General features: G+C 39.8%; 1 protein-coding gene across 1 annotated transcript in view; it reads left to right on the top strand.

Annotated features, from left to right (window-relative positions):
* TRPM2 (transient receptor potential cation channel subfamily M member 2) overlaps positions 1-20,808 on the top strand; it is a 272,602-nt gene that overhangs the window by 171,724 nt on the left and 80,070 nt on the right. Inside the window, exons 20-21 of the mRNA XM_053712880.1 lie at positions 14,753-14,936; positions 17,524-17,705. Coding sequence (XP_053568855.1) covers positions 14,753-14,936; positions 17,524-17,705 — 366 coding nt within the window. The remainder of the gene's footprint in view (positions 1-14,752; positions 14,937-17,523; positions 17,706-20,808) is intronic.

Genomic DNA, 20,808 nt, shown 5'->3' with positions numbered 1-20,808 from the left:
AACAAAATCCAAAATGTACAAGATACTTTAGCTGCCCTAAACTGATTTTTTTTGTTTTATCAGTTTAGGAGTCATTTACAAATTAATTAACTATACTTATGTTATTAGATTGGCTTTAAAATTTTGATTTTAATGTGCAAGGAAAGTGTTCTTAACTTATAATAATACAAAAATAAGATGTAAGGGAGTACTTATGCCAAGGCCAAAAAATGTCAGTTTTGTCACTGTTTACAAAACTATCGGCTAGATTACGAGTTTTGCGTTAAGATGAAAAAGCAGCGCTAATAGGTCCTAACACTGCTTTTTCACTACCGCTGCTATTACGAGTCTTGCAGGTTTAGGGGCACCGCACACTTCTTTGGCCTTAGCGCAAACCGACTTAGCTGTCGTTTGAAGAGGATACTCCGCGCTGGATGTCTTGAAGATGGAGCCGCTCCGCGTCGGAAGGATGAAGATAGAAGATGCCGTCTGGATGAAGACTTCTGCCCGTCTGGACTCTGGAGGACCACTTCTGCCCGTCACCACTTCTGCCCGTCTGGAGGACCACTTCTGCCGGCTTCCTTGAGGACATCTTGCCGCTTGGATGAAGACCTCTCTCGGTAAGTGAATCTTCGGGGGTTAGTGTTAGGATTTTTTTAAGGGTGTATTGGGTGGGTTTATTTTTTAGTTTAGGGCTTTGGGCCTGCAATAGAACTAAATGCCCTTTTAAGGACAATGCCCATCCAAATGCCCTTTTCAGGGCAATGGGGAGCTTAGGTTTTTTTAGTTAGGCTTTTATTTGCGGGGTTGGTTGTGTGGGTGGTGGGTTTTACTGTTGGGGGGGTTGTTTGTATTTTTATTTACAGGTAAAAGAGCTGATTACTTTGGGGCAATGCCCCGCAAAAGGCCCTTTTAAGGGCTATTGAAATTTTAGTTTAGGCTATGTTTTTTTTTTTGTGGAGGCTTTTTATATTTTGATAGGGCTATTAGATTAGGTGTAATTAGTTTAAAGATCTGTAATTTTTTTTTTTTTCTGTAATTTAGCAGGGTTTTTTTTTTGTGATTTAACTAATTTAATTAAATGTATTTCATTATATTTAATTTAGTTAATTTATTTAATTGTAGTGTAGTGTTAGGTGTTAATAACGATTTAATAACTATTCTACATAGTTAAAATAAATACAAACTTGCCTGTAAAATAAAAATAAACCCTAAGCTAGCTACAATGTAACTATTAGTTATATTGTAGCTAGCTTAGGGTTTATTTTATAGGTAAGTATTTAGTTTTAAATAGGAATTATTTAGTTAATTATAGTAATTTTATTTAGATTTATTTAAATTATATTTAAGTTAGGGGGTGTTAGGGTTAGACTTAGATTTAGGGGTTAATACATTTAATATAGTGGCAGTGATGTTGGGGGCGGCAGATTAGGGGTTAATAAGTGTAGATAGGTTGCAGCAACATTGGGGGCGGCAGATTAGGGGTTAATAAATATAATGTAGGTGGCAGCGATGTTGGGGCAGCAGATTAAGGGTTAATAAGTATAATGTAGGTGTTGGCAGTGTCCGGAGCAGCAGATTAGGGATTAATAAGAATAATGTAGGTGTCTGCGATGTCGGGGGTGGCAAATTAGGGGTTAATAAGTGTAAGATTAGGGGTGTTTAGACTCTGGGTTCATGTTAGGGTGTTAGGTGCAAACATAAAATGTGTTTCCCCATAGGAATCAATGGGGCTGCGTTACTGAGATCTATGCTGCTTTTTGGCAGGTGTTATAATTTTTTTCAGCCGGCTCTCCCCATTGATGTCTATGGGGAAGTCGTGCACAAGCACGTATAACCAGCTCACCGCTGACTTAAGCAGCGCTGGTATTGGAGTGCGTTATGGAGCTTAATTTTGCTCTACGTTTACTTCTTGCCTTTTAACGCTGGGTTTGTAAAAACCTGTAATACCAGCGCTGTAGGTAAGTGAGCGGTGAGAAAAAACTGCTCGTTAGCACCGCACAGCTCCTAACGCAAAGCTCGTAATCTCACCGTATGTCTCCTGCCTCAACCATTGTTAGCCTTTGTGAGAGCTATTTCAGATTATGTCTCAGCAGTTTATGCTGCTTTTGAGCCCTTTGCGGGACAGGCTTGCAAGCCTGTTTTCCGCAATGTAAGATCTGGAATACAAAAATCACCCATAACACTTTGTTCGGGATGATTGCTAGGCCCACTTTGTTTGGGATGATTGCTAGGCCCTTCTCTTGCGCTACTGGTCACGCAAGAGAAGGGGGTAGAATTACATACTCAAGTACAGTGTCCACTGCCCGTTCAATATATAGGCAGGTAGACAGGTGCCCAAGTTGGAAACCTTGTCCACACTATCCTTAGTACAAAGGGCCTTTATTTGTTTAAAGGACTAGATTGTGATCAAACAGAGCTATAAAAAGATGCCCACAAAGTAAAAGAAACAAAATAACATAATTTATGCTTACCTGATAAATTCCTTTCTTCTGTAGTGTGATCAGTCCACGGGTCATCATTACTTGTGGGATATTAACTGCTCCCCTACAGGAAGTGCAAGAGGATTCACCCAGCAGAGTTGCTATATAGCTCCTCCCCTCTACGTCACCTCCAGTCATTCGACCAAGGACCAACGAGAAAGGAGAAGCCAAGGGTGTAGTGGTGACTGGAGTATAATTTAAAAAATATTTACCTGCCTTAAAAAACAGGGCGGGCCGTGGACTGATCACACTACAGAAGAAAGGAATTTATCAGGTAAGCATAAATTATGTTTTCTTCTGTTAAGTGTGATCAGTCCACGGGTCATCATTACTTGTGGGATACCAATACCAAAGCAAAAGTACACGGATGACGGGAGGGATAGGCATGCTCTTTATACAGAAGGAACCACTGCCTGAAGAACCTTTCTCCCAAAAATAGCCTCCGAGGAAGCAAAAGTGTCAAATTTGTAAAATTTGGAAAAAGTATGAAGCGAAGACCAAGTTGCAGCCTTGCAAATCTGTTCAACAGAGGCCTCATTCTTAAAGGCCCAAGTGGAAGCCACAGCTCTAGTGGAATGAGCTGTAATTCTTTCAGGAGGCTGCTGTCCAGCAGTCTCATAAGCTAAACGAATTATGCTACGAAGCCAAAAAGAGAGAGAGGTAGCAGAAGCTTTTTGACCTCTCCTCTGACCAGAGTAAACGACAAACAGGGAAGACGTTTGTCGAAAATCTTTAGTTGCCTGTAAATAAAATTTAAGGGCACGAACTACATCCAGATTGTGCAAAAGACGTTCCTTCCTCGAAGAAGGATTTGGGCACAAGGATGGAACAACAATCTCCTGATTGATATTCCTGTTAGTGACTACCTTAGGTAAGAACCCAGGCTTAGTACGCAGAACTACCTTATCCGAGTGAAAAATCAAATAAGGAGAATCACAATGTAAGGCTGATAACTCAGAGACTCTTCGAGCCGAGGAAATAGCCATTAAAAATAGAACTTTCCAAGATAACAACTTTATATCAATGGAATGAAGGGGTTCAAACGGAACACCCTGTAAAACGATAAGAACAAGGTTTAAACTCCATGGTGGAGCCACAGCTTTAAACACAGGTTTAATCCTGGCCAAAGCCTGACAAAAAGCCTGAACGTCTGGAACTTCTGACAGACGCTTGTGTAACAGAATGGACAGAGCTGAGATCTGTCCCTTTAAGGAACTAGCGGATAACCCCTTTTCTAAACCTTCTTGTAGAAAAGACAATATCCTAGGAATCCTAACCTTACTCCAAGAGTAACCTTTGGATTCGCACCAATATAGGTATTTACGCCATATTTTATGGTAAATCTTTCTGGTGACAGGCTTCCTAGCCTGTATTAAGGTATCAATAACTGACTCAGAAAAACCACGCTTTGATAAGATCAAGCGTTCAATTTCCAAGCAGTCAGCTTCAGAGAAGTTAGATTTTGATGTTTGAAAGGACCCTGAATCAGAAGGTCCTGTTTCAGAGGTAACGACCAAGGTGGACAGATTGACATGTCCACCAGATCTGTATACCAAGTCCTGCGTGGCCATGCAGGCGCTATTAGAATCACTGATGCTTTCTCCTGTTTGATTCTGGCAATCAATCGAGGAAGCATCGGGAAAGGTGGAAACGCATAAGCCATCCTGAAGGTCCATGGTGCTGTCAAGGCATCTATCAGGACCGCTCCCGGATCCCTGGATCTGGACCCGTAGCGCGGAAGCTTGGCGTTCTGTCGAGACGCCATGAGATCTATCTCTGGTTTGCCCCAACGTGGAAGTATTTGGGCAAAGACCTCTGGATGAAGTTCCCACTCCCCCGGATGAAAAGTCTGACGACTTAAGAAATCCGCCTCCCAGTTCTCCACTCCCGGGATGTGGATTGCAGACAGGTGGCAAGAGTGAGACTCTGCCCAGCGAATTATCTTCGATACTTCCATCATTGCTAGGGAGCTTCTTGTCCCTCCCTGATGGTTGATATAAGCTACAGTCGTGATGTTGTCCGACTGGAACCTGATGAACCCCTGAGTTGCTAACTGGGGCCAAGCCAGAAGAGCATTGAGGACTGCTCTCAATTCCAGAATGTTTATTGGAAGAAGACTCTCCTCCTGATTCCATAGTCCCTGAGCCTTCAGAGAATTCCAGACAGCGCCCCAACCTAGTAGGCTGGCGTCTGTTGTTACAATTGACCAGTCTGGCCTGCTGAATGGCATTCCCCTGGACAGATGTGGCCGATAAAGCCACCATAGAAGAGAATTTCTGGTCTCTTGAATGGAATGAAGGACACGGCATGCATTTTGAAGTTTTGTTAACCTGTCCTCTGTCAGGTAAATCTTCATTTCTACAGAATCTATCAGAGTCCCCAGGAAGGGAACTCTTGTGAGTGGAAAGAGAGAACTTTTCTCTTCGTTCACTTTCCATCCATGCGACCTTAGAAATGCCAGTAATATCTCTGTATGAGATTTGGCAGTTTGAAAGCTTGAAGCTTGTATCAGTATGTCGTCTAAGTACGGAGCTACTGAAATTCCTCGCGGTCTTAGTACCGCCAGAAGAGTGCCCAGAACCTTTGTGAAGATTCTTGGAGCCGTAGCCAGTCCGAATGGAAGAGCTACAAACTGGTAATGCCTGTCTAAAAAGGCAAACCTTAGATACCGGTAATGACTTCTGTGAATCGGTATGTGAAGGTAAGCATTCTTTAAATCCACTGTGGTCAAGTACTGACCCTCTTGGATCATGGGCAAAATTGTTCGAATAGTTTCCATCTTGAACGATGGAACTCTTAGGAATTTGTTTAGGATCTTTAAATCCAAGATTGGCCTGAAGGTTCCCTCTTTTTGGGAACTACAAACATATTTGAGTAAAACCCTTGTCCTTGTTCCAACCGCGGAACTGGATGGATCACTCCCATTAATAAAAGATCTTGTACGCAGCGTAGAAACGCTTCCTTCTTTGTTAGGTTTGTTGACAACCTTGACAGATGAAATCTCCCTCTTGGGGGAGAGGATTTGAAGTCCAGAAGGTATCCCTGAGATATGATCTCTAACGCCCAGGGATCCTGAACATCTCTTGCCCAAGCCTGGGCGAAGAGGGAAAGTCTGCCCCCCACTAGATCCGGTCCCGGATCGGGGGCCCTCAATTCATGCTGTCTTAGGGGCAGCAGCAGGTTTTCTGGCCTGTTTGCCCCTGTTCCAGGACTGGTTAGGTTTCCAGCCTTGTCTGTAGCGAGCAACAGCTCCTTCCTGTTTTGGTGCAGAGGAAGTTGATGCTGCTCCTGCTTTGAAATTACGAAAGGAACGAAAATTGGACTGTCTAGCCTTGGCTTTGGCCTTGTCCTGAGGCAGGGCATGACCTTTACCTCCTGTAATGTCATCAATAATCTCTTTCAAGCCGGGCCCGAATAAGGTCTGCCCTTTGAAAGGAATATTAAGCAATTTAGATTTAGACGTAACATCAGCTGACCAGGATTTTAGCCACAGAGCTCTGCGTGCCTGAATGGCGAATCCTGAATTTTTAGCCGCAAGTTTAGTTAAATGTACTACGGCATCTGAAATAAATGAATTAGCTAACTTAAGGAATTTAAGTTTGTGTGTGATGTCATCTAGTGTGGATGATTGAAGTGTCTCTTCCAGAGACTCAAACCAAAATGCTGCTGCAGCCGTGACAGGCGCAATACATGCAAGAGGTTGCAATATAAACCCTTGTTGAACAAACATTTTCTTAAGGTAACCCTCTAATTTTTTATCCATTGGATCTGAAAAAGCACAGCTATCCTCCACTGGGATAGTGGTACGCTTAGCTAAAGTAGAAACTGCTCCCTCCACCTTAGGGACCATTTGCCATAAGTCCCGTGTGGCGGCGTCTATTGGAAACATTTTTCTGAATATAGGAGGGGGTGAGAAAGGCACACCGGGTCTATCCCACTCCTTAGTAACAATGTCAGTAAGTCTCTTAGGTATAGGAAAAACGTCAGTACTCGTCGGTACCGCAAAATATTTATCCAACCTACACATTTTTTCTGGGATTGCAACTGTGTTACAATCATTCAGAGCCGCTAATACCTCCCCTAGTAACACACGGAGGTTCTCAAGCTTAAATTTAAAATTTGAAATGTCTGAGTCCAGTTTATTTGGATCAGAACCGTCACCCACAGAATGAAGCTCTCCGTCTTCACGTTCTGCAAACTGTGACGCAGTATCAGACATGGCCCTTGCATTATCAGCGCACTCTGTTCTCATCCCAGAGTGATCACGTTTACCTCTTAGTTCTGGTAGTTTAGCCAAAACTTCAGTCATAACAGTAGCCATATCTTGTAATGTGATTTGTAATGGCCGCCCAGATGCACTCGGCGCTACAATATCACGCACCTCCTGAGCGGGAGATGCAGGTACTGACACGTGAGGCGAGTTAGTCGGCATAACTCTCCCCTCGTTGTTTGGTGAAATATGTTCAATTTGTACAGATTGACTATTTTTTAAAGTAGCATCAATACATTTAGTACATAAATTTCTATTGGGCTCCACTTTGGCATTAACACATATAGCACAGAGATATTCCTCTGAATCAGACATGTTTAACACACTAGCAAATAAACAGCAACTTGGAAATACTTTTCAAAGTAATTTACAAATAATATGAAAACGAACTGTGCCTTTAAGAAGCACAGAAAATATTATAACAGATAAAATAATTAAGTTATAGCATCAATCTTTGTCAGAATATACAGTTTTAGCAAAGGATTGTTCCCCTCAGCAAATGATAACTAACCCAGGCAGCAGAAAAAAATACACAAATAAACGTTTTTTATATCACTGTCAATACAATCAGCACAGCTCTGCTGTGAATGATTACTTCCCTCAAAAAAGACTCTTGAGATCCCTGAACTCTGTAGAGATGAACCGGATCATGCAGGAAGAAAATGAACCTCTGACTGAGTTTTTCTGATGCATAGTGAAAGCACCAAAATGGCCCCTCCCCCACACACATAACAGTGAGAGGGATCAGTGAACTGCTCTAATTTAAATCAAAACTATTGCCAAGTGGAAAAAAAGTGCCCAAAACATTTTTTCACCCAGTACCTCAGAGAAAAAAACGTTTTTACATGCCAGCAAAAAAACGTTTTACCTCAATAATTAATTGTCATTTAAAACCTATTGCAAGTCCCTGCAAAATAGGTTAAGTCTATGTATACAGTTTAAAAGCCAGAGAAGTACCATTTCCCAGAAAACTGAAGTGTAAAATATACATACATGACAGCCTGATACCAGTTGCTGCTACTGCATTTAAGGCTGAGTTTACATTATATCGGTATGGCAGGATTTTCTCATCAATTCCATGTCAGAAAATAATAAACTGCTACATACCTCTTTGCAGATTAATCTGCCTGCTGTCCCCTGATCTGAAGTTTACCTCTCCTCAGATGGCCGAGAAACAGCAATATGATCTTAACTACTCCGGCTAAAATCATAGAAAAACTCAGGTAGATTCTTCTTCAAATTCTACCAGAGAAGGAATAACACACTCCGGTGCTATTATAAAATAACAAACTTTTGATTGAAGATAAAAAAACTAAATATATCACCATAGTCCTCTCACACATCCTATCTAGTCGTTGGGTGCAAGAGAATGACTGGGGGTGACGTAGAGTGGAGGAGCTATATAGCAACTCTGCTGGGTGAATCCTCTTGCACTTCCTGTAGGGGAGCAGTTAATATCCCACAAGTAATGATGACCCGTGGACTGATCACACTTAACAGAAGAAAAAGAGGAATATACAGGCATTGTGTTAGTATGGGCAACATCAAACCAAATTTCACTTACATTTGTTAATTTAGTTTGATAAATAATGGTTTTAGCAGTGTGCTCATAAGCTTTTCAAATGGGCATTATGAACCTTCGTTACAACAGAAAATGTGTTTAACTCTCTAAAAATTATTTTAGATTTTCAAATTTTTTCATGAAATATTAATCATATTTGCAGGGAAACAGAAGATATATAGCACTAGCAGTATTGGGAAAGCTATCTGTAACATGGCTAGTAATGGGAAGGCCCAGAAAAAGTAGAATCAATGTATAAGGTCCAGCACTCCAGCCCAGACAAACAGATGCACGCTGTAAGGACTCTGCAATAGTCCTTTACTCCTTCCAAAAATAGCTAAAACCAGCAGCACCTTATAAATGCAAATGTATATTTATTTGTGAGACATCACAGCATACAAAAATGACGTTTTGGTCACATAATGACCTTAATCATGATAACATGATTAAGGTCATTATGTGACCGAAACGTCGTTTTTGTGTGCTGTGATGTCTCACAAATAAAGATACCTTTGCATTTATAAGGCCCAGAAATAGACAGAAAAATGGGGGGGGGGGGCATAACCTGTCCGCCTGCTTTGAGGCGGCGGATAGAAATCAACCTGATCGAATACGAATCTGCAGGGGGCGGCATTGAACTAGCAGTTCACAAGAACTGTTAGTGCAATGATAAATGCCGACAGTGTATGCTGTCGGGATTTATCGATTTGCGGCGGACATGATACGCTACATTGTATCATGTCCTTTCGCACTTTAATAAATATACCCCATTGTCTTAAAGGCTAAGAACTCTGGGTCAATTGCAGTGAGCTTAAAGGACCTTGTCAAATCTCATCTGCCAGTTCTATCCAAAACGTCACTTCCCTGAGAATAATTTTTTTGCACTGATGCACTGAAGGGTTTAAGCCTCAAACTGCCATCTGGAAGAGAAGTCCTTCTGCTTGTAAGCACTTATTCTATCTCTTCAGACCCCATAAGCTCAGGACAAAAATAAAATTACTAGACCACACTGTTGTAATCCTATGTCAAAACTCCATCCTAAATAAGTCAATTTCCAAGGATATTCCTCCAGACTGTACCTATGCTTCAGACAGAATGCTGATACAGAAAGTGGATTTTTTTTAATAACTTAGAAAGCTAAGGCTGCCCAGTGTGCGTCTGTGGAGAGGGGGGCAATGTCACGTCTGAGCCTGGGATTGAACCTTTTCCTAGTTTTATTTTCTTGGACTATAGCTTTCTTTGCTACAGCCCCTGTTCCAATCTTAGTACTGAATTGAGATTTTGTGCTTATACTTCTTATGGAATGCTGGTACAGAAAGTAGATTTACTAACTTATGGGAAAGCTAACCTTCTGCTTGAATTCTGAATACGCTTTGCAGATACTTACCGAGATTACGAGTTTTGCGGTAGCAGGGGTGCGTTGCTAATGAGCCTTTTTTTTTAATGCTCCCTTAAGACAACGCTGGTATTACGGGTTTTTTTTAAACCCGGCGTTAGCTGCAAAAAGGTGAGCGTAGAGCAAAATTTAGCTCCACATCTCACCTCAATACCAGCGTTGCTTACGGTAGCGGTAAGCTGGCTAAATGTGCTTGTGCACGATTTCCCCATAGGAAACAATAGGGCTGAGCTGGCTGAAAAAACCTAACACCTGCAAAAAAGCAGCGTTCAGCTCCTAACGCAGCCCCATTGATTCCTATAGGGAAAGGAATTTTATGTCTATACCTAACAGCCTAACATGAACCCGAGTCTAAACACCCCTAATCTTACACTTATTAACCCCTAATCTGCCATCCCTGACATTGTCGCCACCTACATTATAATTATTAACCCCTACTCTGCCACTCTGGACACCGCCGCCACCTACATTATCAATATGAACCCCTAATCTGCTGCGCCCAACATCGCCGAACCCTACATTATATTTATTAACCCCTAATCTGCCCCCCCAACGTCGCCACAACCTAACTACATTTATTAACCCCTAATCTGCCGCCGCCAACGTCAACGCCACTATATTAAATTTATCAACCCCTAAACCTATTTAAAACTAAATACTTACCAATAAAATAAACCCTAAGATAGCTACTATATAACTAATAGTTACATTGTAGCTAGTTTAGGATTTATTTTTATTTTACAGGCAACTTTGTATTTATTTTAACTTGGTAGAATAGTTATTAAATAGTTATTAACTATTTAATAACTTCCTAGTTAAAATAAGTACAAATTTACCTGTAAAATAAACCCTAACCTAAGTTACAATTACACCTAACACTACATTATAATTAAATAAATGAACTAAATTAACTACAATTAATTGCAATTAAATTAAATAAACTAAAGTACGAAAAACAACAAATACTAAATTACAGAATAAAAAAATAATTACAATTTTTTTAAACTAATTTCACCTAATCTAATCCCCCTAATAAAATAAAAAAGCCCCCCAAAATAATAAAATTCCCTACCCTATACTAAATTACAAATAGCCCTTAAAAGGGCCTTTTGCGGGGCATTGCCCCAAAGTAATCAGCTCTTTAACCTGTAAAAAAATATACAATACCCCCCCCAACATTAAAACCCACCACCCACACACCCAACCCTACTCTAAAACCCACCCAATCCCCCTTAAAAAAAACTAACACTAACCCCTTGAAGATCACCCTACCTTGAGACGTCTTCACCCAGCCGGGCACAAGTGGACCTCCAGAGGGGCAGAAGTCTTCATCCGATTCGGGCAGAAGAGGTCCTCCAAGCGGCAGAAGTCATCATCCAGACGGCATCTTCTATCTTCATCCATCCAGAGCGAGTCCATCTTCAATCCAGCCGAAGTGGAGCATCCTCTTCAAACGAAGTCCAAGCGAAGAATGAACGTTCCTTTAAATGATGTCATCCAAGATGGCGTCCCTTGAATTCCGATTGGCTAATTGGATTCTATTAGCCAAACGGAATAAGGTAGGAAAAATCCTATTGGCTGTTCCAATCAGCCAATAGGATTGAAGTTCAATGCGACCTCAATCCTATTGGCTGATTGCATCTTGGATGACATAATTTAAAGGAACCTTCATTCTTCGCTTGGACTTTGTTTGAAGAGGATGCTCTGCGTCGGCTGGATTGAAGATAGATCCGCTCCGCTCCGGATGGATGAAGATAGAAGATGCCATCTGGATGAAGACTCCTCCACTTGGAGGACCTTTTCTGCCCAGATCGGATGAAGACTTCTGCCCCTCTGGAGGTCCACTTGTGCCCGGCTGGTTGAAGACGTCTCAAGGTAGGGTGATCTTCAAGAGGGTAGCGTTAGGTTTTATTAAGGGGGGATTGGGTGGGTTTTAGAGTAGGGTTGGGTGTGTGGGTGGTGAGTTTTAATGTTGGGGGGTATTGTATTTTTTTTTACAGGTAAAAGAGCTGATTACTTTGGGGCAATGCCCCGCAAAAGGCCCTTTTAAGGGCTATTTGTAATTTAGTATAGGGTAGCGAATTTTATTATTTTGGGGGGCTTTTTATTTTATTCGGGGGATTAGATTAGGTGTAATTAGTTTAAGAAAATTGCAATTATTTTTTATTTTCTGTAATTTAGTGTTTGTTGTTTTTCGTACTTTAGTTTATTTAATTTAATTGTAGTTAATTGTAGTTAGTTTAGGTAATTAATTTAATGATAGTGTAGTGTTAGGTGTAATTGTAATTTAGGTTAGGATTTATTTTACAATTAAATTTGTACTTATTTTAACTAGGTAGCTATTAAATAGTTAATAACTATTTAATAACTATTGTACCTAGTTAAAATAAATACAAAGTTGCCTGTAAAATAAATATAAACCCTAAGCTAGCTACAATGTAACTATTAGTTATATTGTATCTAGCTTAGGGTTTATTTTATAGGTAAGTATTTAGTTTTAAATAGGAATAATTTATTTAATTGTAGTAATTTTATTTAGTTTTATTTAAATTATATTTAAGTTAGGGGGGGGTTAGACTTAGGGTTAGACTTAGGTTTAGGGGTTAATAAATTTAATATAGTAGCAGCGACGTTGGGGGCGGCAGATTGGGGTTAATTAATGTAGATAGGTGTCGGCGATGTTAGGGACGGCAGATTAGGGGTTAATAAAATTTAACTAGTGTTTGCGAGGTGGGAGTGCAGCGGTTTAGGGGTTAATATATTTATTACAGTGGCGGCGATGTCCGGTCGGCAGATTAGGGGTTAAAAACTTTATTTAAGTGTTTCTGATGTGGGGGGGGGGCACTCGGTTTAGGGGTTAATAGGTAGTTTGGGCGGCGATGTCCGGTCGGCAGATTAGGGGTTAAAAACTTTATTTAAGTGTTTCCGATGTGGGGGGGGGGGCTCGGTTTAGGGGTTAATAGGTAGTTTATGTGTGTTAGTGTAGTTTGTAGCACTTTAGTTAAGAGTTTTATGTTACGGCGTTAGCCCATAAAACTCTTATCTACTGACTTTTAAATGCGGTAGGAGTCTTGATAGTAGAGGGTCTACCGCTCACTTCTTCCAAGACTCGTAATACTGGCATTAGGCAAGTCCCATTAAAAAGATAGGATACACAATTGACGTAAGGCGATTTGCGGTAAGCTCGAGTCACGGAAGAAAAGTGAGCGCTAGACCCTCTCCTGCAAGACTCGTAATACCAGCGGGCATTAAAAAGCAGCGTTGGGACCTCTCAACACTGCTTTTTAAGGCTAATGCAAGACTCGTAATCTAGCCGACTGTTTTTGTCTCTGCTTTCCATTTTTGTATACCAAAACTGGCCTTTCTGACTACTCTACTTGCCTGCTAGCTACAGAGGTACCTGCCTCCTGCCTACCAGCTACAGAGGTAGCTGTTTCCTTCCTGCCAGCTACAAAGGTACTTGTCTCCTGCATGCCTGCTACAGATGTACCTGCCTCCTGCCTGTCCTCTACAGAGGTACCAGCATCCAGCCTGCTTGCTACAGAGTTTCCAAAGATATCTATTACAGACTTGCCAGATGTACCTGCCACAGACCTGTCAGCTTATGATTCCTCTTGCAGACTCTAATCCTGTTTCCTGTTGCAGACTCCAAGTCATGTGTCCTGTCGCAGACTACCAAGACAAGTTCAGTGAATCGTTACAGATTTGCCTGTATACCTTTTATTCTCACTTAATAAAGTATATCCAGTACTCTGGATATAAAAACACATTTAACTGGCTCTCTTTAGTCCACAGGAAACATCTAAGCCTTAAACCTCAGTACCAGATCTCCACATTCTGAACACTGCTTAGCCAAGCATGACAACGTGTTCTTAACATATCCTTTCCTTATAGTTCCATCTAAAGACCGCTGCTCAATAACCCTGTCAATAAACCTGTCAATAACCCTGTCCTCCTGCTCTGAGCAGGCGGACAGGAATCGCCGCAATTCAACCTAATTGAGTACGATCGGGTTGATTGGAACCTCCCTGCTGGTGGCCAATTGCCCGCGAGTCTGAAGGGGGCGGCATTGCACCAGCAGCTCTTGTGAGTTGCTGGTGCAATGCTGAATACGGAGAGCGTATTGCACTCCGCATTCAGCAAAATCTGTCGGACCTGATCCGCACTGTCGGATCAGGTCCGACAGACATTTGATAAATAGGCCTCCATGTCTAGACCAGCTACACACCAAGATGCAGAGAGATCAATTAAAGGGGATAAGTAGCTTTTTGAAATGCAGGTAAAGAACTATATACAAAATGATAATATTTTATATGATGTAGACTTATAAAAATAATAAAAATTATAATGTTACATTTAAAAATATATTTTTTATCATCTGAAATGTCACCCCCGACAGTAATATTGCTGCTGCCAAAATGTTTCAGCCGTTACAATTTTTTGTAGCATTTTCTGGGATGCAGTGGGTTAATCTCCTTAACTACAACCTTAACCCAAACCCCAGTCACAAACTATAAGTTTACCATAGACTAATATAGACACTCAAAACATTCTTGTACCAGTATATCATATGTAGCCAGATATTGTGACACAGGTTCTTTAGCCACAACATTGTGGTTTATTAGTAGTCGTGTTATTGTGGTGAAATGCTGAATTTTATCTTATAAACTTACTGGTGATTACCAGCATGTTACAGAACTTTGTCACATATAGACATGAGAAATATTGCAAATTTAAGTGTTTAAGTTTTTATTTTGAAACACAGGACCTAAAATATTTTTTTATTGGTGCATGTATGCATTTCCTCGCATATGCAATATCGGTTTAACTAGCTGCTAAAAAATGTGTTTTCTGTCTAAGTATCAAAGTTATTATAGTCCTAGAATTTTATTTTTTTACTATTAAATAGAGTCTTGCAAATTGAAATGCCTAAAATATGTTTGTAAAGCAAACCAATGTGTATCTCATTACAAATTAATTAATTTAAATATATTCTCATATGCATTCCAACCTTGGCAAGCCTATGTATTTCATAAAACAATATATTTGTATTTTCTTTTTAGGCGTTAACTTCAGTATTGACCAATGTACTGTAAATGGAACTGATCCAAACAAACAGAAATGCCCTGAGTCTACCAAGGATAACCCACAACCCATCTTCCCTCAGTGGCTGACTGTGATCCTTCTATGTCTGTATTTGCTGTTCACCAATATTCTACTGCTAAATCTTCTGATAGCCATGTTTAAGTGAGTGACATATTGTAACTGAGACTTGATTAAGACATTGGGGCCGAATTATCAAGCTCTGAATGGAGCTTGATGCCCTGTGTTTCTGGAGAGCCTTCAGGCTCGCCAGAAACACAAGGGGGCTGAATTATCAAGCTCTGAACGGAGCTTGATACCCCGTGTTTCTGGTGAGCCTTCAGGCTCGCCATAAACACAAGTTATGAAGCAGCGGTCTAAAGACCGCTGCTCCATAACCTGTCCACCTGCTCTGAGGTGGCGGACAGACATCGCCGGAAATCAACCCGATCCAATACAATTGGGTTGATTGACGCCACTGCTAGCAATTGGCCGCAAATCTGCAGGGGGTGCTACTGCATCAGCAGTTCAGCAGAACTGCTGGTGCAATGATAAATGCAGAGAGCGTATGCTGTCAGCATTTATCGATGTGCAGCAGACATGATCTGCAATATCGGATCATGTCTGCTCACATCCTGATAAATAGGCCCCAAGTTATGAAGCTGCGGTCTAAAGACCGCTACTCCATAACCTGTCCACCTGCTTTGAGGCAGCGGACAGACATCGCCGGAAATCAACCGGATCGAATATGATCAGGTTGATTGACACCCCCTGCTAGGGGCCGATTGGCCACAAATCTGCAGGGGGCGGTATTGCACTAGAACTGCTGGTGCAATGATAAATGCCGAGAGCGTGTGCTGTCGGCATTTATCGATGTGCAGCGAACATGATCCGCAATATCGGATCATGTCCGCTCACTTTATGATAAATAGGGCCCTTAATGGGTTATACTTACAAAAAAATGTTTGTACAGATGATTACGGTGACATTTTAGAGATTTACTGAATTTTTCCATCCTATAGAATCTTATTACTTTAAAATAATATCCTAATCTGTCACCACAAAATAAGATAAGATCTTTAAGAAAATAAGTAAATAGGGCATATAACATACAAATAATTATATTTTAGCCCTAAATTAGTGGTGCGCATAAATAGTCTTTGAATGACCACACATCAAGGTTTCAGGATGAAATGACCCCAAGTACAGTTTCCAAATGGCAGTCCGTAGTACAGCGTTTTTATTAATGCTTTACTGATCTATCCCACACCTACTTATTACAATCACACATAAACACAAAGGTCTCTGGGCTTGTGGGATTCCTTAAGAAATCTCAGCAACCATACTATTAAGCCCCAGTTGCAATAATTTAAAGACAGTTTTTACCTTGAAACCAGTGTGTCACGCAAATGTGTCTCCTGAAAGAGTTGCATGCACAAAAACTTTTATTTAGCTAAAAAAAAAAAAAAAAATTCTGGAGAAAAAAAAATGTGTATTGAAATTAAGCATAAGAAAAAATATTATAATACACACAGTAAAATTGTAATAAAACTACACTGCACATGCAAAAACTACTGTAAAACTCGTACAAATCATACAAATTGAAAGTATATTATTTTCCACATTTACAAATTAGCTTCCCTGTCTATGCTAGTGGGCTGAACAGGGGTATTCCATGGATTTACCTGAAATTCTCTGTGAAATTTGGCATATTCTCCACATATTTTCCAGCTGCGGATCATACCGTTTTATTTTACAAAGTGATATTTGCCAGGATTGTTTCAAAACACGCACATTGTGTATTAGAATAATTGAAAATCATGCATACAAGGTAATTATAAGATTCTATACACTGACATCAGAAAATTCTTAATTTTATTGGCTGTATAATGTCATTTTTTTAGAGAATTCCCTGGGAGCAGCCCCTGTGAGTGTCACCATGGGTTTTTTCATGTTTGATCCAGAGAATGTTAGATAATCAGGCCAAAGATAAGGTGTTTATATAACCTCAGCTTTATAGATAATATCTATTGCTACCAGTGCTTCAAATGCTAGACAATTAATGCTTGGCAGGCTCAGATTATACACTAGAACTGGCATGTTAGAAACAACCACAACCTATTTGATAAAAGATTCTAATACAATAACTATTTCCGAGTCCCTCGCATAACACACCTGCAATGTTTTTACTGTATCTGACAACATAACAGATATCATAGCTATGACAACTGTAAAATAAAAAGATAACAGGATGAGACGGTCTAAACTCGTCCTTTCCTATTTATATTCCCAACCCAAATGTCTTGGAAATGGAGTGGGCTGTCATCATGAGTATACATCCAAATATATATTTATAAAGCTTTAAAAAAAAGAACAAAAGTATGTTATTATGGCAGGTCCACCTAAATGTCATCTATCACAACAAACATATAACATGTAAATGTGTAAGGCCATTTAATTTATTATCATTTTTTTTATATTACATGATCAAGTCGTGCCAGATACCTTTAAAATGTAATATTTAGAAGACATAAAAAACATCTGTTCCTATTGGGTTATGCAATGCAGAATTAATGGATTTGTTTGTAAATTTTGTAAAGCTGAAACATAGAGTTGTTGTTTTGTTTTTACGCTTATCTTATTATGTGTTGTTATCTTGCTCTTTGTCATTGAACAATTGTTATGCTCATACTGATTAATCTCCACATTTAGTTTTTCTTCAAAAAGATTAAATGTTGTGTCTTTTTAATAGCTACACATTTCAGCAAGTCCAGGAACATACCGATCAGATATGGAAATTCCAGCGCCACGACCTAATTGAGGAGTATCATGGTCGACCACCAGCCCCTCCCCCATTTATTCTTTGCAACCATCTACATATGTTTGTGAAACAGGTCATTCTTCATAAGCCAGCTGGAAGACAGATGCAACTCAGTAAGATTTAATAATTATATGCTGGTATTTGCTTTGTTAAAATGGCATTGCAGACATAGGGGCCTATTTATCAAGCCGTCAACCGCAAATACAATGGAATACCACAGCGTAATTGTGGTGAGCCATATTCCCCTTATTTATCAAACCCTACAGACTGGTAAAAGTAGAATTTTGTGACGTAACATACGATCCGCCAGTCTCAGTCCGACACAGATCGATAATTACGTCACTACAGATGTTCCGAATGCAAATTCGGCACTATCTGACTACTTTTGAAAGTTAACACATTTCTACCAGGTACGCTTTGCACTATTCCGGCCCTGCGTACCTGGTTTTCAATCCCCCCCCTGGAGGCGGCGGATGCCATAGGAATCAATGAGAGTCTGAAAGCAGCGAAAGCTCATGTTCGCTGATGACCGATATCCCATTGATGCCTATGGGAGAATAAAGTTATGTTTACACCTAACACCCTAACATAACCCCTGAGTCTAAACACCCCTAATCTGCCGCCCCCGACACCGCCGCCACCTACATTATACTTATTAACCTCTAAGCTGCCAACCCCCAACAACGCTGCCACCTACTTTATGTTATTAACCCCTAATCTGCCCCCCTACACCGCTGCCACCTAGATTATGTCATTAACACCTAATCTGCCGTCCCCAATGTCGCCACCACTATATTACATTTATTAACCCCAAAACCTACGTCTAACCCTAACACCCCCTAACTTAAATCTAATTTAAATAAATATAAATAAAATTACTATTATTAACTACATTATTCCTATTTAAAACTAAATACCTATAAAATAAACCCAAAGATAGCTACAATATAACTAATAGTTACATTGTAGCCATTTTATGGTTTATTTTTATTTTACAGGCAAGTTTGTATTTATTTTAACTAGGTAGAATGGTTACTAAATAGTTATTAACTATTTACTAACTACCTAGCTAAAATAAATACAAAAGTACCTGTAAAATAAAACCTAACCTAAGTTACAATAACACCTAACACTACACTACAATTAAATACAATTAAATAAATTACATACAATTAACTAAATTATATACAATTATCTAAAGAACAAAAAAATACAAACACTAAATTACAGAAAATAATAAACAAATTACAGATTTTTAAACTAATTACACCTAATCTAAAAGCCCTATCAAAATAAAAAAGCCCCCCTAAAATAAAAAAACCCTAGCCTAAACTAAACAACCAATAGCCCTTAAAAGAGCCTTTTGCTGGGCATTGCCCCAAAGTAATCAGCTCTTTTACCTGTAAAAAACAATACAAACAACCGCCCAACAGTAAAACCCACCACCCACACAAACAACCCCCCCAAAAAAATCCTACCTAAAAAAACCTAAGCTCCCCATTGCCCTGAAAAGGGTATTTGGATGGGCATTGCCCTTAAAAGGGCAGTTAGCTCTTTTGCGGCCCAACGCCCTAACCTAAAAATAAAACCCACCCAATACACCCTTAAAAAAACCTAACACTAACCCCATGAAGATCGACTTACTGGGAGACATCTTCATCCAAGCCGGGCAGAGGTGATCCTCCAGACAGGCAGAAGTCTTTATCCAAGCTGGGCAGAAGTGGTCCTCCAGACGGGCAGAAATCTTCATCCAGACGGCATCTTCTATCTTCATCCATTCGGCGCGGAGCGGGTCCATCTTCAAGACATCTGACGCGGAGCATCCACTTCGGCCGACGACTAAACGACGAATGAAGGTGCCTTTAAGTGACGTCATCCAAGATGGCGTCCCTTAGATTCCAATTGGCTGATAGAATTCTATCAGCCAATCGGAATTAAGGTAGAAAAAATCCTATTGGCTGATGCAATCAGCCAATAGGGTTGAACTTCAATCCTATTGGCTGATTGGAACAGCAAATATGATAGAGCTCACATTCTATTGGCTTTTTCAATCAGCCAATAGGATTGAAGTTCAATCCTATTGGGTGATTGCATCAGCCAATAGGATTTTTTCTACCTTAATTCCGATTGGCTGATAGAATTCTATCAGCCAATCGCAATCTAAGGGACGCCATCTTGGATGACGTCACTTAAAGGAACCTTCATTCGTTGGGGTAGTCGTCGGCCGAAGAGGATGCTCCACGTCGCATGTCTTTAAGATGGACCCTCTCCTCTCCGGAAGGATGAAGATAGAAGATGCCGTCTAGATGAAGACTTCTGCTGTCTGGAGGACCACTTCTGCCCGGCTTGGATGAAGACATCTCCCAATAAGTTGATCTTCATGGGGTTAGTGTTAGGTTTTTTTTAGGGTGTATTGGGTGGGTTTTATTTTTAGGTTAGGGCTTTGGGCCGCAAAAGAGCTAACTGCCCTTTTAAGGGCAATGCCCATACAAATGCCCTTTTCAGGGCAATGGGGAGCTTAGGTTTTTTTAATTAGGATTTTTTTGGGGGGTTGGTTGTGTGTTTTACTGTTGGGGGTTGTTTTTATTTTTTTTACAGGTAAAAGAGCTGATTACTTTGGGGCAATGCCCCACAAAAGGCCATTTTAAGGGCTATTGGTAGTTTAGTTTAGGCTAGGGTTTGTTTTTATTTTTTTTTGGGGGGGGGGCTTTTTTTATTTTGATAGGGCTATTAGATTAGGTGTAATTAGTTTAAATTTCTGTAATTTGTTTATTATTTTCTGTAATTTAGTGGGGTTTTTTTTTTTGTACTTTAGATAATTGTATATAATTTAGTTAATTGTATGTAATTTATTTAATTGTAGTCTAGTGTTAGGTGTTATTGTAACTTAGGTTAGGTTTTATTTTACAGGTACTTTTGTATTTATTTTAGCTAGGTAGTTATTAAATAGTTAATACCTATTTAGTAACTATTCTACCTAGTTAAAATAAATACAAACTTGCCTGTAAAATAAAAATAAACCCTAAAATGGCTACAATGTAACTATTAGTTATATTGTAGCTAGCTTAGGGTTTATTTTACAGGTAAGTATTTAGTTTTAAATAGGAATAATGTAGTTAATGATAGTAATTTTATTTATATTTATTTAAATTAGATTTAAGTTAGGGGGTGTTAGGGTTAGACTTAGGTTTAGGGGTTAATAAATGTAATATAGTG

Source organism: Bombina bombina, chromosome 1, assembly GCF_027579735.1.
Source record: "Bombina bombina isolate aBomBom1 chromosome 1, aBomBom1.pri, whole genome shotgun sequence".
Classification (NCBI taxonomy): Eukaryota; Metazoa; Chordata; class Amphibia; order Anura; family Bombinatoridae; genus Bombina; species Bombina bombina.
The sequence above is the reverse complement of the archived record's forward strand: the minus strand, read 5'-3'. Positions and strand labels throughout refer to the sequence as shown.